We start from the raw sequence: 24,182 nt of genomic DNA on the forward strand, positions 1-24,182 counted from the left end.
TATTATGGAGGAAGCACCAGCACGCTCATTAGTTTTTCTCAGTCCTCATTGATATGTGTTCAAAATTATTGGTCAAATGTAGCCTTGATGGGAGGACAATTTTTTGGGCCCGATTTTAACTCAGTGCAGGTAAATGGGTTTTGACTGAGTTAAAATCAGGCCCAATCCTTAATCTGAGTGGGTTCCCAGAACAATTTTTTCAGGAGATGGCCCTGATCAATTTGAGCACGCAAAAGGGCAGAACTGAGAGGTGGTAGTAAGTGTAAAACAATGCAATCTCGCTGCTAGCTGGTAACCTGCCAGATCGAATTGCCTGCCCGTCATAGAATCTCCCTGATATTTATTTCTTCAATTCAATCAGAAATGGGATGAAAGCTGGGTGGGTTCTGTAATGGGTGCAAAGTCCACTCTGCTAGGCATATTGCCCAGAAGGCAAAGTTGCAAATGACCTCCTATTTCCCTGTGGGTTTTAAGATTGTGACAGCTCAGTAGAATACCATCCCCTCCCCCTTTAAGATATGAATTTCTTTTAATTTCAAATAGCCTTGAATCCCCGCCTCTTCATGGTCACTAACCCTATTACAACTTCCTAGTTTGAGTTTATTTTATTAATCGTTGTAGTGTTGGTGTTTTCTGTATCCCATAGTAGAAAAACGATCCCTTTCAATCAAACTTCATAGTCCCATCTCTTCGACTTCAATAGGCCACACCTCACCTGCTGGACTCAAGAAAAAACGAATCTATCATGAGATCCGCCGCCCACCTCCAGGTTAGGCCAAGCTCAGAGGTCCATCTTATCTCATTTTATGTTCCATTTGTTGTGTCATTTCTCTGAATGTGCTGCAAGCGGGACTATGTGAGGCTCTAGTCTGACTTTCTTTGAGCATGCATGGATTTATGTTTCTCTGCTGAGCCAATTACATTTGTCTCGAGCAATTTTCATCTTCTTTGGGGAAAATTCTCTTGCATTCTTTTCTGACCTGTGCATGGTTATAATCAATTATGCATCAAAGAAAATTAACTGCTTCCTGTACTTAGAATAATGACTTGTCTCTTACTAAACTGAAGCTTACTCTACTCCAATAGCATATTATTACCATGCGTAATAATTGTGCCACATACAGGAACAGTACTGTGGGCCCCTCATCAATCTGGTAGGAGTGGAAACAAAGGACTGAAACTGCAAGCAAAACAAATTAAGCAAAAGATTTTCTATTTGCTAAGGTGGTTGCATGTCTATTCCTCCCTATATACTTTGAATGGCTTAAAAGTTGGCTCTACAGCACATGGATAATCTATTCCCAGAGCCAAATGGAGTTTACTTGTAAGTATGATTACTTTTCTGATGAAATGCCCGAAGTCTTTTAGTCAAGAAGGTCCCTTCTTCTGTGCTGAAAGAAAACAGCCACAAGGACATTTCTATATTTCTTTGCCCCTCCTGCAAGTGCATTCCTCTGTCTGCTCACATCGCCCTTTGTTTGCAGCAAAAGGTGTTGGTAAGTACTGTTGGGGTATATTCAGATTCTGTTCGTGTTTAACATGAAGATCAATTTCTCCAGGCCAAGATGGATGATATCTGTTTTAACAGCAAAGAGCTCAGTTGCACTCTTGTTAATTATTCTGTCTCCTAGCCTAGCCCAAACTGGTGTGTCTAGAGTTACCCCAACACTGACCTGTAGGAACATCCAGTTGTGTTACTGTAGATCCATGCCCTTTGGAACCACCAGCATCACTTCATCTGGGATTCTGAACAGCTGACACTGAGAGGAATCTCACTGTACAGTTGTGCGGCCCAAAGGTGATTTCATATACCAACAAAATTTGTGACCATCTAGAATACAGTAGTCTACAAAGTTCACTCTAGGATACTGGTAAAATGAAGAAAGATAAAGGAGGCATTCTGAGTTCAAATATTAGTGAGAGGAAAAGCTACCTGGAAATTGCACTAATGTAAAGAATTATTACATAATAGCACACGATAAATCATCATCAGAATGAATGACTCTTTGGCATGTGTTACAGTTAAGATACCAAAACATTTTACGTTCAGTCTGAAACTCTGGTGAAATGCGCTTTATCTGAGATTTTGGTTATGGTGAATCATTTGGACCCCAAAACAGCAAAAGTTCTTTTGATCTGATCACCTTGTTTTCTACATTGTAGTGCATGAAATGAACCCAATGTACTGGAGGAACCAAGCCCAGGAAACACTGAAACGAGCGCTCAACTTACAAAAGCTCAACACTGGTGTCGCGAAAAATGTTATTCTTTTCCTAGGCGATGGTACGTGTTCAGACATTGGAGAATTGATAATGTTGTGTTGAGTTGTCCATTGTTGGCCCTTAGTTACAATTTCTTAGAAAGTCTGGTTTCGGACCTGAGCTGGTAGCTGCGAATGACATGGTGGCCTAACGGTGGAGCTGATAGGGGTGTGTGTTGGTGCTGATAATGCTCCACACAGTGAATGTCTCCGTTTAGCAGTGTCCTTCTGATGAGCTGGGCAAAGTGCACTTTCCTCACTAAGGGATAGGGAGAGAAAAATCTGGCGAGAGGTCTCCCCCAACTCTAGCATCAGCTAATGGCATCAATTATTGATCATAGATTAGCAAGAAAGGAGACCAAAGAAACGCGTACATTATCATAAAGAAACAGCAAACAATGTTGCATTTCATTCAGCTGTTCCATAACTACATTATTTAATTGGAAATGACCAGTGCCATACATGACTTTTCCTATAAATTGGGATCCGTATGTATTATGTAGTAACTGATTATTCTGTTGGATTGCATTCGGTTAATTCTTTGCGATCGTCAATGGGCTGAGATGATTTATAGAGTCATAGAGTCATAGTCATAGAGTCGTACAGCATAGAAACAGGCCCTTCGGCTCACCGCGTCCATGCCGACCATAATGACTTTCTATACTAATCCCAACTGACCGCATTAATTCCATATCCCTCAATGCCTTACTCATTCAAGTACCTGTCCAAATGCCTTTTAAATGTTGCTACTGTTCCTGCCTCCACCACCTCCTCTGGCAGCTCATTCCAGATACCCACTATTCTTTGTGTGAATTTAATTGGTATAGTTGTAATGCTTCATCAACAGCTCTATAACTCTTCAAGATATCTGCGCTTCTCCAATCCTGGCACAACCCCAATTTTAATTACCCCACTATTGGTGACTGTGTCTTCAGCTGCCTGGGCCCTAAACTCTGGAATTCCTTCCGAAACCTCTCTACCTCTCTCTCCTCCTTTAAAATCTAAGCTTTTGGTCACCCATCTGAGTATATCTAAATGTGGCTTGGTGTCAATTTTCATCTGCTTACATTCCTGTGAAGCACCTAGCGTAGTTTTTACTATGTTAAAGGAGCTGTATAAATGCAAATCGTTGTTGTGCTTGTAGATATCACAGTTGTTTTGCAATGCAGTGACTAATTAGTTCTGAGTTAACCATTTGATATTGAGGTGTGGATTATTGAGACCTACAAATTGTGACTGATGCTGCAGTGATTCTGTCCCAATTTCAACATTTCTGGGCAATTCCTTCACAGCCAAATAGTCTCTTCAGTGTTTGCTTCGTTTATCATTCCCCCTATGTGCTCTTCCTTTTGCTTTCCTGGTCTTCTGAAATGCTGCTGGTTCCAAGTGGCCAGTGCAGGCTTTCAATTGAGACTGATCCTTGGCTTGTCCAACATACACAGAAGTGCACCATCCACTACTGGGGAAGTTGTGGGGTAGCAGTGAGCAAGATCATTGGACAGTGATCAGGAGTGGGAGCTCTGCTGGTGTGCCAATTGGTGGCTTGCCTGAGATCAACCAGAACACATTGAATCTGGGTAACTTCCTGACTCGCATGAATCAGTACCACAGTGGACATGTGTATTCACTCACTGCGATAATAGGGAGGTAAGCTGTCATGTATTGATTAGACACACGTATCCCTGCATTACTGGACTCAGCCTGAGAACACTAAGTAGACAAAGTATGCTACTTTGGAACTAGACTGACTTCTGGGTGACTCCAAGGTTTCTTTACACTGTGGTGCCTCTGAACTTACTCTGGAATGAACCCAACCTATCACACTGTGGTATCTACACAGACAGTGGGCCGCTGTGTGGGCAATAACAAAAACATATACCTTTAGTAAGACTGCCTATTTCCACCTCCATAACATTATCTATCTTTGCACTGCCTGAGCTCATATGCTGCTGAAACCTTCATCCCATGTCTTTGCTACCTGTAGACTTGACTATTCTAATGCACTCCTGGTCGAATTTGACTCCGCGACAGTGAAGGATCGATGAAATAGTTCCAAATCAGGATGGTGCGTGGCTTGGAGAGGAACTTGCAGGTGGTGATGTTCCCATACAACCGCTGCCCTTGTCCTCCTAGGTGGTAGAGGTCGCGAGTTTGGAAGGTGCTGTCTAAGGAGCCTTGGTGCGTTGCTCCAGTGCATCTTGTAGATGGTACACACTGCTGCTACTGTGCGTCAGTGGTGGAGGGAGTGAATGTTTGTGAGTGGGGTGCCAATCAAGCGGGCTGCTTTGACTTGGATGGTGTTGAGCTTCTTGAGTGTTGCTGGAGCTGCATCCATCCAGGCAAGTGGAGATTGTTCCATCACACTCCTGACTTGTGCCTTGTAGATGGTGGACAGGTTTTGGGGAGTCAGGAGATGAGTTACTCACCTTAGGATTCCTAGCCTCTGACCTGCCCTTGTAGCCACGGTATTTATATGGCTACGTTGATAGTGGGGGAATTCTGCGATTGTAATGCCATTGAATGTCAAGGGGAGAAGGTTAGATTCTCTCTCATTTGAGACAGTCATTGCCTGGTACTTGTGTGGCGCGACTGTTACTTGCTTCAGTATCTGAGGAGTCACAAATGGTGCAGTCATCAGCGAACATCCCCACTTCTGACCTTATGATGGAGGGAATGTCATTGATGAAGCAGCTGTAGATGGTTGGGCCTAGGACACTATCCTGAGGAACTCCTGCAGTGATGTCCTGGGACTGAGATGATTGACCTCCAGCAACCACAACCATCTTCCCTTGCATTAGGTATGACTCCAACCAGCAGAGAGCTTTCTCCCTGATTCCCATTGACTCAGTTTTGCTCGGGCTTCTTGATGCCATACTCGGTCAAATGCTGCCTTGAGGTCAAGGGCAGTCACTGTCATCTCACCTCTTGAGTTTAGCTGTTTTGTCCACCATTCAGTAAGCAAGGAAGTAAAGCACACACAATGATCAATAAAACACCACACACTCTGCTCTTCAGCTCATCATTTTACCAACAAGCACACAAAAAAGTTCAAGTTCACAGGAGAATGCTGTGTGAACACAGGGATGGAGATTACATGGTCAACAGTAGTGCCTATTACTCCTTTTTTATTTACTATCAGAACTGCAATCAGCCATTTTCTTTTGGCAGTGAGGTGCTGTTTGGGCTCCATGTTCAATCATATTCTGGCTCTGCACTTTGCAGGGGTTATTGTAACATCCTTTCCCTTCCAACGCAACATTGCATATTTAATATTTACATGGAGCCTTTGGTTCCCAGATGGTCTAGTGGGTAAGTGCACTCTCTATTGTAGTACTGAGTCAAAAGGAACAGTAAGGTCTCATGTCCAGTACATGGTCTGATCTGAGATAACTATTTGCAGTAGGCGGGGCCATGTTAATGATCTAATGTTCAAAAAGAAAACTGATGTGGATGTTGAGTGATCTCAGGAGAAACTTCTTTCCCCAGAGAATGGTTAGAATGAGGAACATTTTCCATGTGGAGTAGATGAATTGAATAGCTTGGATGCCTTTAAGGAGAAATAAGATGAGCAGATGAGGGAGAAAGGACAAGAAGGACACGCTGATCGGTTTGGATGAAGTAGGTTGGGAGGAGACTCATGTGGAACACCAGCATAGGCCATTTGGACCAGATGTTTCTGTGCTGGAGATTCTATGTATTATAATTGTCTCTTCACAATTGCATCCATTTTTCACCTCCCAGCTTGAGAAGGTGAGAATACAATGGGCTGTGCTGCCCCACTGTGATGACAGGGAAATGCTTATTATAATGTGATTGGGCACTGCCTGGACCCTCATTCTTGTGAGGAAAAAACAAATGTAAAGCTGTTGTCACGTCTTTGTAAATGTTGCACCTTCTCCATGAACTATTTAGAATGGATACAGCACAGAAGGAGGCCATTTGGCCCATTGAGTCCGTATTGGCTCTATATAAGAACAATCTAGCTAGTCCCACTCTCCCACCCTTTCCTCGTTGCCCTGTAATTTTATTCACTCCAGCTGCTTCTGCAATTCTCTTTTGAAAGTTATGCTTGATTGTGCTTCCACCACACTCTCAGGCCATGCACTCACTGCAGAAAAAAAGGTTTCGCCTCATGCTTCTTTTGGTTCTTTTACCGATCAGCTTAAATCTGTGTCCTCTGGTTCTTGACACTTCAGCCAATGGGAACAGTTTCGCTTCATCCACTTTGTCCAGACCCCTCATGATTTTGAACACCTCTATCAAATCTCCTCTCAAACTTCTCTTCTGTAAGGAGAATAACCCCAGCATCTCCAGTATATCTACGTAACTGAAGTCCCTGATCCCTGGAACCATTTTCATAAAACTTTTCTGCATCCCCTCTAAAGCCTTCACAAAGGGATAGGCACCAACATGTTGTACCACAGACATTTAACAAAATTATTGACTCAGCCACAGACATGGGGGCAATTACTCTGTATACAAAGGGGTGAATTTTACAGACCCCCGCCCCCCCGTCAGGGGTCTCTCTGTCGCTCTCTCTCGCCCTCCGTCTCCCCTCTCTCCCTCTCTCTCAACCCCTTTCCCTCTCTCAACCCTAGCTCTCCCTCTCTCCACCTCTCGCTCTCTCCCTCCCTCCAGCCCTCTCACTCCCCCTCTCCCCCTCTATACCCCTGTCCCCTCTCTCTTTCCCTCTCCTTGTCCCGACTTCCTCTCCTTCTCTCACCCTCCCTCTCCTCGCCCCTACTCCCTCTCCCCTCTCTCCCATCCCCCTCCTCCTCACTCCCACCCCTCTCTCCTCTCTCTCCCTCTCCCCTCTCTCTCTCTCCCTCTGCCCCCAATCTCTCTCTCTCACTCTTCCCCCTCCCTCTCTCCCACCCTCTCACTCTCCCCTCCCCTCCCTCTCTCTGTGACAGTTGCAGAGTGTGGGAACTCTCCCCAGAGCTGCTTTGTGATTGGTCAGTTTTTAAAAAAAATTTCTCTGCCATTGGTTGCAGTTTCACAGCTGACAGGAGCGGGAACGGCAGCTTCCGAACTCAGGGCAAGTTCAGGGTTTTTGGTGGGCTTTAAAAAAAAAAATCAGAACCCACTGGAAAAGTCCGAACTTGCCTTGAGTTCGGAAGCCGCTGTGCCCGCTCCTGTCAGCTGTGAAACTGACAGCTGTGAATTTTCTAAAGTCGGACTGCTCTGGAAAGAAGAAGTCAATGGGAAATTTCTCTTCCTGACATTACCAGTCACGGACCTCAAACCTTTTGCTACAGACACTATTGTCTGTGTACGGACCTGTTGCCAACTCCTGCCTTCATATCCTTCCTAACGTGTGGTGTCCAGAATCGGACACAATAATCCAGTTGAGGTCTAAACTGCATTTTATGAAGGTTCAGCATAACTTCCTTCCTTTTGTACTCTTTGCCTCTATAAAGACTAGGATCCTGTATGCTTTATTAACCACTTTCTTAACCTACCCTGCCACCTTCAATGATTTGTGCACATATACCCCCAGGTCCCTCTGCTCCTGCACTCCTTTTGGAATTGTATCCTTTAGTTTATATTGCCTCTCTTCATTCTTCCTACCAAAATTAATCACTTCACACTTTCCTGTATTAAATTTCATCTGCCATGTGTATTCCACCAGTCTGTCTATGTCTTCTTGAAACATACCACTATCTTCCTCACAGTTCACAACACTTTCAGTTTCTGTGTCATTTGCAAATTTTGAAATTCTACCCTGTATACCCAAGTCGAAGTCATTAATATAGTTCAAGAAAAGCAGTGGTCCTAATACAGACCCCTGGGGAACCCCACTATATGCCTTCCTCCAGTCCAATAAACAACCATTCACCACTACTCTCTGATTCCTGTCGCTCAGCCAGCTTCAGATCCATGCTGTCACTGTCACTTTATTTCATGGGCTTTCTGGCAAGCCAACTATTTCATCCAATACCATTTGGAAGTGCATATACACCACATCCGCTGCATTGCCCTCATCAATCCTTTCTGTTACCTCATCAAAAATCTCAATCAAGGTCTTTAACAAATCCATGCTGGTTTTCTTTAATTAATTCACATTTGTCCAAGTGACTGTTAATTTTGTCCCAGATCATTATTTCTAAATGCTTTCCCATCACTGCTTTTAACTGGTTCCATTCATATTAAAATTTCAGTGAGTTAAACAGAGGCAGACATTGAGGGGTTTTGATAGAGTAAATAGGGAGAAAGTGTTCTCACTGGCAGGATGGTGATAACTAGGGGGCACAGATTTAAGATAATTGACAAAAGAACCAGTGGGGAGATGAGAATTTCTTTTTATGCAAGGAGTTGTTGTGATCTGGAATGCGCTACCTGAAAGAGTGATGGAAGCAGATTCAATCATAACTTTCCAAAGGGAATTGGAAAGTAAATAATTGCAGGGCTGTGGGGAAAGAGCAGGAAAGTGGGACTAATTGGATAGCTCTTTCAAAGAGTCATCATAGACACGATGGGCCAAATGGCCTCCTTCTGTGCCATATCATTCTACGTTAAACTGGCCTGTAGTTGCTGGGCTTAGCCTTACACCCTTTTGTGAACAAGGGTGTGACATTTGCAATTCTCCAGTCCTCTGGAGACATTATGGCCAGTGCCTCTGCTATTTCCTTCCTTACTTCCATCAGTGTCCTCGGATGCATCCAATCAGGCCCTGGTGACTTAACAATTTTGAATACCGACAGCCTTTGAAATACCTCCTCTTTATCTGTTTTAAGCCTATCCAGTATCTCAACTACCTCCTCTTTCACCATGACTTTGGCAGCATCTTCTTACTTGGTAAAGACACAAGCAAAGTACTCATTTAGTACCTTACCCATGTCCTCTGTTTCCAGGTGTAGATCCCCTTTTTGTTCCCTAAATGGCTCCACTCCTCCCCTTACTATCCTTTTACTGTGTATATGCCTACAGAAGACTTTTGGATTCCCATTTATACCAGTCTCTTCTCATACTCTCTCTTTACCTCTTGTATTTCCTTTTTCACCTCCCCTTTGAACGTTCTGCATTCAGCCTGGTTCTCAGTTGTATTATCAAGCTGACATCTGTCATACACACCCTTTTTCGGCTTCATCTTACCCTCTATCTCTTTCATCATCCAGGGAGCTCTGGCTTTGGCTGCCCCTCCTTTCCCCCTTGTGGGTTGTACCTTATCTGTGCCCGAACCTTCTCTTTAAAAGCAGCCTGTTGTTCCATTACAGTTTTGCCTGACAATCTTTGAGTCCAATTTACCCGGGACAGATCCACTCTCAACCCACTGAAATTGGCTGTCCTCCAATTAATTATTTTTACTCTAGGTTGCTCCTTGTCCTTTTCCATAGCTAATCTAAATCTTATGATACTCTGATCATAAACGTTCCCCTACCGACAGTTGATCCACTTGACCCATCTCATATCCCAGAACCAGATCTGCAATGCTTCCTTCCTCATTGCGCCAGAAATGTACTGATTGGGGAAATTCTCCTGAACACACTTCAGAAATTCTTCACCCTCTCTGCCTTTTACACTATTGCTATCCCAGTTTCTATTCTTTTTGGGCCTCCTTATCTCGAGAGACAATGGATACGCGCCTGGAGGTGGTCAGTGGTTTGTGAAGCAGCGCCTGGAGTGGCTATAAAGGCCAATTCTGGAGTGACAGGCTCTTCCACAGGTGCTGCAGAGAAATTTGTTTGTTGGGGCTGTTGCACAGTTGGCTCTCCCCTTGCGCCTCTGTCTTTTTTCCTGCCAACTACTAAGTCTCTTCGACTCGCCACAATTTAGCCCTGTCTTTATGGCTGCCCGCCATTATGATCTATTAGGATCATTAAAATCTCCCATTATCACTACTCCATAGCATTCTTTCACCTCTCTGTAATTGCCCAGCAAATCTGCTCCTCCTTTATTTTTCCCACTAGTTGGTGGCCTACAGAATACAACCAGTTGTGTAATGGCACCTCTTTTTTCTTGACCAAATAGATTCTGTCCTTGACTGCTCCAGGACATCCTCTCTCTCCAGTACTGTAATATTCACCGTAATCAATACTGCCACCCCTCCTTCTTTCTTTCCTTCTCTATCTTTCCTGAACACCTTGCATCCAGGAATATTTAGTACCCAGTTCTGTTTTTTTTGAGCCAGGAATCTGCTATTGCTACAGCACCATATTCTGATATAACTATTTACGCTTGCCACTCACCAATCTTATTTACCATGCTTTGTGCATTTACAGACATGCACTGTAAACATAATCTGCATCTTATTGTATTCCCTCTTAGTCTGACCCTACCTAATAGCTTAATATTTCTTACTCTAGTGCTATCTATCTCTCCCAAACCTTTGTGCACCTTGTTTCTCCTCACTAATGCTACATCCTGGTTCCCATTCTCTGCCAAGTTAGTTTAAGCACTCCCGACTCATTGTTATGAGGAATGATAGACTTGCAGGAAATAATAATTGGTGACAGCTGCTTCCTATACATCCAAAGTGTGTGTTACAAATTTGCGCCTAATGTTCACCGGTTCGATGCTGTCAGTCACCACCTGAAGAAGTCTGAATGGTCACTTCTTCATAGACATTGTTACCCAAATGCCCTATTTCTACTTTTGAGGTAGTGGACCACAGGACTGTAACAGTGAAGCTCCCTTGTGATCTGGACCAGATTCCTTCAAGCTCTCCGAGGGCAGACTGGGTTAACACCAAGTGAAATGACGTTTGCTTTAAATTGTAAGCTGCATTATTCCACAGTCCATGAAACACAGAGAACAATGCGATTGGCAGATTTGATTCATTGGTACAGATTTGCATACTCTTACAAAAATAACGAACACACAAGTGCTCGCCCATCCAATTGATCATCTAACTCAACTTAAGATGATAATCTCCCTGGACCCTGTCCTGCTGCCCAGGGCAACACTAATTGTAGCTAAAATTAAGATATGTATGAAGACACAGGAACAGAAAGTGAGATCTGGGAAAACATTGAAAGTAAGGAAGAGCTCAATGCTGAAGTCCTCACTGCCTGAGCATCTTTGTTTCTTTTTTAGGTATGGGGATCCCCACAGTGACTGCTGCTCGAATTCTGAAAGGCCAGTTGGAAAACAAAAGTGGAGAGGAAGGTTTCTTGGAAATGGATAAGTTCCCATACGTGGCTCTTTCAAAGGTAGTTCATTATCTACATCAAGTTTGTCTTGAACTTCTACCCAATTATTGCCAAGAACTTTCAGTCTTTATGGCCACCTGACACATCTGAATTTTATCTCCCGTATTCCTTGGAGGACGACACTACTGGTAACATATGTCATCAATTTCTTAGTTATTAAAAAAAGATGTACTTTCCCCTTCATAAAGTAGAAAATAGTTTTCATTCTCCCCTGGATGGAGGTGGACCAAGATAAAACCCTTGTACAGGAAATAACCTCTGCCTTAGAAGATACCTTACCAACAATATTGTTTCCTCCTGACTGCTCTGTGGAATTCTGACATTAAGTGTGTGGAACTGGCTGAAAATGGGTTATGTAATTTTTACTGGTGACACAAAATAATCAAATAATAAACACCTAGAGGTATGAGAATGCAAATTTTTAATCTTATTTTTATTCTTTACATAAACTTGAGTTGTGACCTCATTTAGCTGCCCGTGTTGATTTATTGTGAAAGTGGTCATTCAAGAGACGGAAAGACAAGTTGCAATGTTTCGACTTTGATGCCAGCTCTCTCACTTTTATCCACCAGACCTATAACACCAATGCCCAGGTACCTGACAGCGCTGGCACAGCAACAGCCTACCTGTGTGGAGTCAAGGCAAATGAAGGCACCGTGGGTGTGAGTGCAGCCTCCATACGTAGGCAATGCAATACCACCTTCGGCAATGAAGTGACGTCCATTCTGAAGTGGGCAGAAGATGCTGGTTAGTGTCAGTTATATTGCACCCAGTCTCAGTACAAGAATGTTGGCCTTTTTTTGCATTTCTCAGTCAATGGGAGGCATTTTAGACTTGTCTCTCAGGGACCCATGTGCAGATTCAAGGATCAGTTGTTAGCCTGTTGTAATAGGAAGGAGTGACGCTGTTTTATTTCACAACACATAACTCATGCATTGCGACTACTTACTGGGCTGACAATTGAAGTGGCAACGAGAAACGGTAAAATCTCTCAGTTAAGATTTAAGGAGCTGTTTTCCCAAGAGCCCATTCCTGATCTAGGAAGCTGAGAGAATTAGTTGAACACTGGTTCCCACGCTTTCCTGACTGACCTCCCACATCCCAGCCTGCATAAGCTTGACTCATCTATTGCGCATATCCTAAGTTGCACCAAGACCTTTTCACCCGTCACCCCCCCATGTGCTCGCTGACTTACAACACCTTTCATTTAAAATTCTAATCCTAGTTTTCAAATCTCGCCATGCCCTCGCTGTCCCTATTTCTGTAACCTACTCCAGGACTAGAAACCTTCAAGATGTCCAGGCATCTCCAAGTCAGGCCTTTTGCTCATCATTGATGGCCATGCCTTCAGCTGTCGAGGCCATAAGCATTTATCTCCCTCCCTAAACCTCTCAGCCGTGCTCTCCTCCTTTAAGCTGACTAAGTTTTTGATCACTTGCCCTAGTGTCTCCTTCTTTGGTTCTATGCCAATTTTTGTCCAATGATGCTGCTATGAAGTGTTTTTTGACATAAAAACAAGAAATGCTGTAAATACTCAGCAGGTCTGGCAGCATCTGTGGAGAGAGAAGCAGAGTTAACGTTTCAGGTCCGTGACCCTTCTTCAGAACTGGCAAATTTTAGAAATGTGAAAGGTTATAAGCAAGTAAAGCGGGGTTGGGATAAGAGATAACAAAGGAGAAGGTGTAGATAGGGCAAGGTCACAAAATAGTTGACCAGAAGGTCATGGATCAAAGATATGTTAATGGTGTGTTGAAAGACAAAGCATGAGTACAGATAGGGTGTCAATGGACTGAAAATTGAACAGCCACAAGTACAAACATAAAAAAAAAAACAGTGGGTAAGCAAACTGAACAAACGAAGATGAAATAAAATAAAATAAACACTAAAAAAAAGAAAAAGAAAAAAATAACTAAAAATGAAAGTAAAATGGGGGGCCCGTCATGCTCTGAAATTATTGAACTCAATGTTCAGTCCGGCAGGCTGTAGTGTGCCTAATCGGTAAATTAGATGCTGTTCCTCGAGCTTGCGTTGATGTTCACTGGAACACTGCAGCAATCCCAGGACAGAGATGTGAGCATGAGAGCAGAGGGGAGTGTTGAAATGGCAAGCAACCGGAAGCTCAGGGTCCTGCTTGCAGACTGAGCAGAGTTGTTCTGCAAAGCGGTCACCCAGTCTGCGTTTGGTCCCCCCAATGTAGAGGAGACCACATTGTGAGCAGCGAATACAGTATACTACATTGAAAGAAGTACAAGTAAATCGCTTCTTCACCTGAAGGGAGTATTTGGGGCCTGGGGTAGTGAGAAGAGAGGAGGTAAATGGGCAGGTATTACACCTCCTGCAATTGCAGGGGAAGGTGCCATGGGAGGGGGACGAGGTGGTGGGGGTAATGGAGCAGTGGACCAGGGTGTCACAGAGGAAACGATCCCTTGGAATGCTGACAGGGGAAGGGAGGGGAAGATGCGTTTGGTAGTGGCATCATGCTGGAGGTGACAGAAATGGCAGAGGATGATCCTTTGGATATGGAGGCTGATGGGGTGGAAAGTGAGGACAAGTGGAACCCTGTTGCGTTTCTGGAGGGAGGGGAAGGGGTGAGGGTTGAGGTGCGGTAAATGGGCCGGACACGGTTGAGGGCCCTGTCAACCACAGTGGGGGGGGGGACTCCTCGGTTGAGGAAAAAGGAAGACATATCAGAAGCACTGTCATGGAAGGTAGCATCATCAGAGCAGATGTGTCGGAGACAGAGAAACTGGGCGAATGAAATGGAGTCCTTACAGGAGGCAGGGTGCAAAGAAGTGTAGTCTAGGTAGCTGTGGGAGTCGGTGGGCTTATAATGGATATTAATGGACAGCCTATCACCAGAGATGCAGATAGAGAAGTCGAGGAAGGGAAGGGAAGTGTCGGAGATGGACCATGTAAAGGTGAGAGAAGGGTGGAAATTAGAAGCAAAGTTGATAAAGTTTTCCAGTTCGGGGTGGGAGCAGGAAACGGCACCGATACAGTCATCAATGTACCGGAAAAAGAATTGGGGGAGGGAGCCTGAGTAGGACTGGAACAAGGAATGTTCGACATATCCCACAAAAAGACAGGCATAACTGGGACCCATGCGGGTACGCATTGCAACAGTGTTTATTGACATCTTACTACATTAAAGGTGCTATATAAATGCATGTTATTGTTGAACTTTTGTTAACACCATGCCCTAAAGGCAAAGGGATTCAGATGCTGGTTCCTTGTGGGTTACCCCAATACAGATGCATTTTCTCAATGACTTTTATCAGCGTAAATTTTTCCCACATTTAACATGCTCTCTTGCAAGTTGGAAATGGGCTGTAAGCAACTATATTTTATGTAAAAACGGACCTGCAATGTGCATGTTACATATAACATGCAAAATATTGCTTTAGATTGTGGGTGCCTACTCTGCTACATTTGGTGCACCCAATTATCACAAAAGCCCAGTCAACAGAAATCAGAGCTGGGGAAATGTGGGTGCAAAAACATTGCGAGACCAAATAGTTGATGGTGAGACAGATGGAGAGATTGATGGAAATAGAAAACTTGGTTGTTAGAAAAGATGGAGCCATATTTTTTAAGCAAGTTTCTTTCTAATAGAAAGCCAGAAAACACCAAAATAAAAATGCACCAAAAAAAAAATGCACCAAAAATATCAAGGGATTTGACAAATAGTTTCAGCAGCTATTGATGTGGTGGTGGTTTAAAAATCTAACTTGAGAGTGTCCAGAAGCTCTCCAATAGAACAAGGGTTGTCAACACTGTCAGAGTTATTCCTTGATTTAATTAAGCTATTGATCTAGTTAACACAAATAATGAGGCTCTCATGGCATTGCTGCTGGTTATGATATTCGAATGCTAAACTGGCCCATGTCTTCAAGACGACTTCACATAAATTGTAGCTACTTATAAATGGCTGAGAGCATTCAGAGAACAGTTGTAACTGCTTGTAAATTTCTGGCTGTAGGTCAGTGATTTGGCTTTCTTTTTCGTTAAGATTGTTTTGAACTTAAACATAAACGAAAAGACATCAAGACGTCCCACAGCACTTCAGAGAGAATGGAATGCTTTTGAAATATGGTCATGGTTATAATGTAGGACACACAGTGAGATGCAAGACCAGATAATTTGTCCTAATGATCTTGGTTGAATAGTGCCATAGACCTGAAAGTGAAGATAGAGACTTGGTTTAATGGCACCTTCAACAGTGTAGCTCTCCCTCAGTACTGCACTGACGCGTCTGTCCAGATTGTGTGCTCAACTATCTGGAGTGGGACTTGAACCCTCAGAGCTGAGACTGCCATTACTGAGCCTCAGTTGACATCTAAAAGGATGTGAAGCAGAGGGAGTGAAAAAGCACGAGAAAAATACAGAACAAAACCTCCAAAAAGAGAATGAGGTGGAAAGTGGATGGGAGAAATGGGGGAAATGGGTAAGTTCTGAATCTGCTACTGTCAATGTTCAGATGCTGTACCTCACGGTGGCATCATGGAGGTTGAAGATGATCAAACAATTTCTGAGATTTATGGGATGGAATGTGTTAATTGCATTCCCGAGTCTTGTATTGAGATTTAATCAATTAGCTACTGTTATGCTTAGGGATTTTTCTTAACTATTTTTGTGTTGGGTGTTTAAAACAAAGCTTTTCAGCTGGTTAAAATATTAAAAATCTAGGCATTGATATTGTTTCCCCAATGATACGCAATCCACTATCTCAGTAATTGATGAACACCTCAGCACTGGGAAGTCTCTGGCATTTGACAGAGTAGGTCTGGTAGGCCTTACCTTGTGGCTATAAACACAGTATAATTAAAACAGATAGAGACACAGGCAATCTGTCAGGTTTTTATAACAGAAATATCAGAGGGCAAGCATTGGCCAGACTCAGAAGTTTCGAATACAGCAGGATGGTTTGGAGTAATTTTGTTGCAGAGAAGTAGAATAACCCACTGATGTAATGGAGTGCTTTATGTTCATTGTTTTGTATTATTGTATGAAGACAAATTGTCCTGATTGATTGATTTAACTGTGTTGATCATAAATGTTGCTCTGTTTGCTCACTTCTTGTTAAATAAAGAAGCTTAACTTTGTATCTGGCCTCACCTTGTCAGATATCTTCTTGGTCCATCTTGAAGCAGACTGGAGAGGCATGTGAGGACGTGTCACAAAGGTGTACTATTGTTACAACCTTATGTTACATTACCGTTTAAGCAGATATTGGATAGTATGAGTCTACTCTAGTATTTAATCCATTAACCGGGATGACTAATGCCACTAACGTCAAGAAGGTATCTACAGCAGGCCCGAGTGAGTAATATCTATTCCGGGCAGTCGCTGGTGCTTTTTGTTTTTATTATTTATGGTAATATTGCAGTGATTTCTACAGATGGCTACTTGGACGTTGTAAGTCTTGGTCTCTTGATTCATTTTGTGGTACATTTTGAAATCTCCATTTGCTCAATTGTGGTAAATTTGTGATGTCTTAATCTGCCAGATTGGACTTTCCCAATTTGACCATTGGATTTTGATGAGTCATTTTAATTTTGAAGATCTGAGTTGAAAGAGCATTAGAAGACTTGAAGAAGACTTTCATTTATGTAGCGTCTTTTACAACCTAAGGATATCCTGAAGTACTTTACAGCCAATGAGGCACTTATTGAAGTGTAGTCACTGTTGTAATTTATGAACCATTATCATCTTTCTTTTTTTTTAAAAAAAGCTCACAACATTTCAACATGATGTGGAAACAGGCATCTCTTTGTATGTAATATGATGTGCTTATCTTAGGATTAATGCAGGATGCGTTCCACCTCCTTGTGGCATCCTTTGCTTTCCTTTGTTGCCAACCAGTGGTTATGTGCCTTGCAGGTGGAGAAGAGTCAGGAGTTGCGGCCTATTTAGTGAGGAGAGATTTGTGAACCTTTGAATTAATTGGCAGGAGGTTGGGGAGAAATCAGCATAACCCAGCTCAGAGAGGAGGGGGTTTTGGTTTGTGAGTAGTAACTTGCTATTTAAAAAAAATCAGCAGTTATATTTGTTAAACATAGCAGAATTTTAAAACAATTTTTATAGTCGTTACAGCCAGGTGAGTGATGGGATGGATTGTTCTCACTGTTCACCTCCCAACCAACCACAGCAAGTGTTTTTGTCACTAGGGTTTTAACCCCTATTGTTTTATTTGTCAAGTGAACAGACAGTGGCAGGTTTTCTTATAGGTTTAAAACAGAAGATCAACTATTTATTGAACAATATTCATTCCCAAAATTGTCGCAACGGCACCCATGCACGCATTTACTCGCACACACACAAGAATAGATAGAGAGAAAAAGGGTAAGTGGTTTGAAGAGAGGTAGGTGTTCGGGGTTCACACTAAGCCTGTTGAATCTTCTCAGAGGACACTTTCTCTTTTAAAGTTGCAGGCCTGGGTGTTTGTAGTTTTCTGGTGGTTAAGACTTTGGACTGGAGGTGATGGTCACTCAGTTCTCTGCTGCACCAAGTTTGGTTTTTGCTGGGCTACTTTTCACAGCCCTTGCCTGGACTGTTTTTCAGTGATGTTCTTGTGATCTTTCTCTCTCTCAGATCTGCTCAGTCAACTAAAACCACTACTTTTTTTTAGGAAAACTGCCCCTGATTTGCTGTTGTCAATCATTCATTCACTTCAATGGAATGGAAACCGTGTGGGTTCTATAAAACTTGGGTGATCTGCTCTGCCAGACTCTTGCCAGAATGTGAAGACAAAAAATTTGCCTCATTCAGTCATTATTTTCAAACCAGACTGAATTATGCCTTTTCGTTTTTTGCTGCGCTGCTTTTGTGACAATAAAACAAGGTATGAAATCCATTATGGCGTTATTAGATCACATAGGAAATCCACAATTTCCTCTATTGGAATGCATGCAGTAATGTGTTGGCAGCAGAACATACATGGACATTGTGCAAGGGATTATGTTCTTGAAAGTTCCCGAATATAGCCAATCTTTTTGGTAGTTTGATTCAACTGATGACCTGTGATTCCTGCACACTCAGACGGTTCTTTACCAGTTAGCAGCCTGAAGTTCACTTCTTCCAACAGCCACAAAAAGTAATACCTGACCACTCTCTGCAGTATTTTTTAAATATTCTTTCATGGCATGTGGGCATAGCTGGCTAGCTCAGCATTTATTGCCCATCCCAAATTGCATTTGAGAAGGTGGTGGTGAGCTCCTTCTTGAACCGCTGCAGTCCATGTGTATAAAGTACCTCCCTCATACTGACCACTGTCTGAGGTATAAAGTACCTCCCTCATACTGACCACTGTCTGAGGGATAAAGTACCTCCCTCATACTGACCACTGTCTGAGATACAAAATACCTCCTTTATACTGTGCAATGGCAGCAGTGTGTACCATCTAAAAGACGCATGACAGCAACCCGCCATGACTTCTTCAGCAGCACCTTCCAAATCTGCAACCTCTACCACCTAGAAAAACAGGGGCAGCAGATGCATGGGAACACCACCACCTGCAAATTACCCTTCAAGTCACACACCATCCTGACTTGGAACTGTATCACCGAGCATTCACCGTTGCTGGATCAAAATCCTGGAACTCCCTCCCTAACAGCACTGTGGGTGCACCTACACCACGTGAACTGCAGTGGTTCAAGAAGGCAGCTCACCACCACCTTCTCAAGGCCAATTAGGAATGGGCAATAAATGCTGGCTTTGCCAATTATGCTCACATCCCGTCAACAAATATATAAAAAAAACTGGGCCTGGGGACTCCTGTTGGGAAGAAAAGATCAAAACAGCAAAAATAGAAATGCAAAAACGTTGAAAACTGCACATAGCTGAAGACTGAAAAACAATTGATGCAGGAAGCAAGGCTGGAAGTTAATAGGTTACAGGCTCATGGCAATGAATGAAGTCGGTGTTTTGATGTGACTCATTGCAGCTATTAAAGTGAAATGAAAACCGACAAGCCTTTTTCCCTTTCTTCAATCCACAATTCACAAAATGAGAAGGAGACGCAGAGTCCTACAGGTAAACCAATGTCTAAATGCCCTCCACATAACCCCACTGCCCATTCTTTCTAGAACCAACAAGGGGGCCTGCCATATTAGGTTTAGTAATGAGTAATTTAGTTAACAGCCTAACAGCGTACAAACATTTATGTGATGGCGATCATAATTTGATTGAGTTCCATGTACTGCTGAAAGGGAGAAACACAAAACGGCTACTAAGATTCTGAAGAAGGGTCACTGACCTGAAACGTTAACTCTGCTTCTCTCTCCACAGATGCTGCCAGACCTGCTGAGTATTTCCAGCATTTCTTGTTGGTGTTTCAGATTTCCATCATCTGCAGTATTTTGCTTTTATTATACTAAGATTCTAGATTTAGTTAAGGCTGGCTTCAATGCAATAAGACAGAGATTGTCTCCAGTAAACTGGCATATCATTTAACGGGTAAAATGACAGATGATCAGTGGGATGCATTCAAAAAACAATTTAATGTGATACAGAACCAGTTTAAAGCCTAAGGGGCAGGAGCTCTACTTGCCAGAGAACAGCCATGGATGACTAGAGGTAAGAAACTACACAAAATGCGAAGAAAAAGCACACAAAAATGCAAAAACTAGCACAGATCCTGGCGAATGGGAAATATACAAATAGCAGCAAAGGGTGACAAAACAGATCATAAGCTATAACAAGAGGATAAAAAGAAACTTGCAAATGATATCAAAATCAACACAAACATTTTTTTTACAAATATTTTAGGAAAAAGAGGGTGGTCAGGAACAATGTGGGCCCCATAAAAACTGATAATGGTGATATAGTCAATGCAAATAAGGAAATGGCAAACATGTTGAAGAATTAATTAGCATCAGTGTTTACAGCAGAGGAAGAGGTCAGCATGCTGGGAATCCCAACGAAACTAATATTGAATCAGGGACTCACAAAAATTAACATAAGCAAAATAACAGTAATTAAGACAATAATGGCACTAAAGAGTGACAAATCCCCAGGACCAGATGGTTTCCATCCCAGGAACTTAAAGGAAGTAGGTGAGAACATTGCAAATGCTTCATTGGAGCTTAACGTAAGCTTGCGAAACAGCACCTCATCTTTTATGATATAAAAGCAAAATACTGCGGATGCTGGAAATCTGAAATAAAAACAAGAAATGCTGGAACCACTCAGCAGGTCTGGCAGCATCTGTGAAAAGAGAAGCAGAGTTAACGTTTCGGGTCAGTGACCCTTCTTCGGAACTGACAAATATTAGAAAAGTCACAGGTGAGGTGGGGGTGGGGCAAGAGATAACAAAGGAGAAGGTGTAGATTGGACAAGGCCACATAGCTGACCAAAAGGTCATGGAGCAAAGGCAAACAATATGTTAATGGTGTGTTGACTGGGCACTTTACAGCCTTCTGGACTCAACATTGAGTTCAACAATTTCAGACCGTAATCTCTGCCCCCATTTTGTTTCCTTTTTCTTTGCAGTTTTTGGTTTAAGTCTCATTTTTCCCTTGTGGAGAGTAGCTGTTCATCATTCTGCCATTCACACCTCCTCCAGACACATCTTTTGTTTCTTTATTTGTCCCATTACCCCTCCGTTTGGCCCTGCACTAACTCTTTTGTCATTTAATCTCTTCTGTCTTCCATCCTATCACAGACCTTCCCTTTTGTTCTTTTTTCCCACCATCTCCCCTTTCACTTGCTTCAAACCTATTTCTAACTTTTCCCAGTTCTGATGAAATTGGTTTGAAACGTTAGCTCTGTTTCTCTCTCCACAGACACTGCCTGGCCTGCTCAGTATTTCCAGCACTTTCTGTTTTTATTTCAGATTTCCAGCATTTGCAATATTTTGCTTTTACATAACCTTCCAAAATCCTCTCGATTCAGGAATACTTCCTTTAGATTGGAAAATTGTGCATGTCACTCTGCTATTTAAGAAAGGTGACAGAGGGAAACCAGGGAATAATAGACCAGTTGTCCTCACATCTGTTGTTGGGAACTTACTGGAGTCTGTATTTAAGGATAGAGTGAACACCTTGAAAATTTTCAGTTGATCAGCCATGGATTGGTAAAGAATTGAACATGCCTAATGAACCTGATTGAATTTTTCACAGAGGTGTCTGAAGTAGTAGACACAGGAGATATTGATAGATTAAGTGAATTTCAGTGTAGGCAAATGTGAGGTCACCACTTTGGACCTAAAAATGATAGAACGGGATACTTTCTAAATGGTGAAAACTAGAAATAGTGGAGGTCCAAAGAGACTTGGAGGTCCGGGTAGATAGATCATTAAAATGTCATGTACTCCAGAAAATAATGAAAAATGCTAATGGGATGTTGACCTCTGTATCTAGAGGTCTAGAGTACACGTGGGTAGATATTATGCAACAGCTATACAAAGCCCTATCTAGACTACACCTGGAGTACTGTGAGCAGTTCTGGGTATCACACCTTAGGAAGGATATATCAGCCTTGGAGGAAGTACAGCATTTGCCAGAATGATACCTGGACTCCAGGGGTTAAATTACAAGGAGAGATAACAAAAATCTGGAATTTAGAAGGTGAAGAGGTGATTTGATCAGAGTTTTTGAGCTATTAAGGGGAGCGGATCTGATAGATAGAGAGAAACAATTTCTGCTGGTTGGAGAATCGAGGACTAGGGGGTATGGTCAAGAGTGAAATTAGGAAACACTTCTGCACACAAAGGGTGGTCGAAATTTAGAACTCTCTTCTGCAAATGGCAATTGATACTTGAGGGGCTAAATGGCCTACTCCTATGTTCCTACACTCAAACGCCTACCACCCAGCTCCACTGTCCAAACCTTTACCATCCAACTCCAATACCTCTAATTCCTGCACCCACCACCCCCGAGCAGCTCTTCCCAATCTGATCTGTCTCACTGCCTGTTCATCAGCTGGTTACTGCGCTGTGTGGTAACCTCCTTTTGAATATAGGATATAGACCAGCAGGCATTAAAAGACTGCAGAATCGGACATGTAGATTACAGCAATAGCTTTAGGTGGAACCTCAACAGCATTAGGCCTCGAGCAGGCCCTATCTCCTTTGTCAAGAGGGTTTTGATTTAATTGCAAGAGGTTTTCCAATAGGGAAACAATGTGTACATTGGAATAACTTGATAATGGATGTTGCCAGTCTCTCAAAATGCAGCCATGTGTAAAACTGGCAAGACTCATGCAGAGCAGTGGTCAGGAGACCTAAAATGAAACAGACTGTCGTGTAGATCAGAGGGTGAATTTGTAAACAAGTGCATGACGCTCGTAATAAAATATGATGGAATTGCATAAGCCCATGGCATTAGCATCAATCTTGGACGAAAGAAAAACTCTGTATGGTTTGCTGTTGTAAATTCACTGTAAAATGGCCTCAACTGTATTTAATATTTTTAATTATGTTTATAGAATAAAATGAATAAATTCAGTCCAAAATATACTGAACACAATAGAAACTATACAGGCAATTCTTAAATCATTTCCTTGTATGTAGGAGATGTCTGAACATTTTTACGACTGCTTTTTTTCCATCTCCTTGGGGCCTGCTATTTCAGGCCTCTCAGATTCTCCAGACAGCAGAAGTCCGATCTTGGCTAGCGGCTGGGATTTAGATTTCAGTGTCACCAATACAGCTGTTCCCTCAACCAACACTACACAGGGAGAATGCCAATGTTCAGGATTTCACATATAGTACTGGACAGATGCCTGCTGAGAGTCACTTGAAATGGCAGCCTGCAGCCCCTAACCCTCAGTCCCCGGTTCCCAGTCCTCCATTATCAAAAAGTATTATTGCCCTTTCATTTCCATGGTTTGTTGCCATTTTTACTGAGGCCCCATTTGCTCTCTCAGGTGGACATAAAAGACCCCCTGGCACCATTCCAAGAAAACTAATTGAGTTCTCCCCAGTATCGGTTCTCCCAATATCCATTTGTCAACCAGTGTCATTTTAAAATGAAATAGCCAGATTATCTGGTCATTATCTTATCACTGTTTGTGGGATTGTGCTGTGTGATAATTGGCTGTCACGTTTCCTACATTACATCGGTAACTTCAAATTACTTCATTGGCTGAAAATGCTTTGAGATGTCCTGAGGTTCTGAATAGTTTGATATGAGTTCTTTTAATTGTTTGTATTTAATGTATATTTTTATATGAGTATAGAAATCTAGCAATATTTCTTCGAAGATCTGGGTACACCATTCCTCACCCCTCCTCCTTGCAAAGCATCATGTCCAACTCTGACCCAATTGTTCTTGGGACATCCAACTATGGAATTCTTTACTGCGCTCACTCTGCCTTTCTCTTACAATCTGTTAGCTTTGAGTACTCAAGTTCAGCATCCTGATTTAACTTTGATTTTACTCTATCCAACCACGGTGGTGTCCAGCTCAATGAGCCTTGTCCTTGCACTCTGGTTTGCTGATTTGGAAAGGTATGACTCTCTGAGCCATCCGGCTGCTGTGACCATTCATTAAAGTGCACTACACCTTTAAGAAGGCAATAACTACGCAACACCTTGCATTTCTATAGTGCCTTTAAAATAGTAAAACATCCCAAGATGCTTCACCGGAGCGTTATCAGATACATTTTGACATCCGGCCACATGAAATATTGGGATAGGTGACCAAAACCTTGGCCAAAGAGGTAGGTTTTAAGAAGCGACATAATGGAGTAGAGCGAGGTAGAGAGCTGGAGAGGATCAGGGAGGGAATTCCCTAGGCAGCTGAAGGCACAGCCGTTAATGATGGGGATGC

General features: G+C 42.6%; 1 protein-coding gene across 5 annotated transcripts in view; it reads left to right on the forward strand.

Annotated features, from left to right (window-relative positions):
• The window catches only part of LOC137352262 (alkaline phosphatase-like), a 95,783-nt gene that overhangs the window by 41,538 nt on the left and 30,063 nt on the right, over window positions 1–24,182 (forward strand). For 4 of the 5 annotated variants that reach the window (XM_068017549.1, XM_068017547.1, XM_068017546.1 and 1 more), the window contains 3 exons: window positions 2,164–2,283; window positions 11,297–11,412; window positions 11,985–12,159. In XM_068017549.1, the coding sequence (XP_067873650.1) occupies window positions 2,164–2,283; window positions 11,297–11,412; window positions 11,985–12,159 (411 nt within the window). The remainder of the gene's footprint in view (window positions 1–2,163; window positions 2,284–11,296; window positions 11,413–11,984; window positions 12,160–24,182) is intronic. The other variant, XM_068017550.1, reaches the window with a different exon arrangement.

Source organism: Heterodontus francisci, chromosome 37, assembly GCF_036365525.1.
Source record: "Heterodontus francisci isolate sHetFra1 chromosome 37, sHetFra1.hap1, whole genome shotgun sequence".
Taxonomy (NCBI): Eukaryota; Metazoa; Chordata; class Chondrichthyes; order Heterodontiformes; family Heterodontidae; genus Heterodontus; species Heterodontus francisci.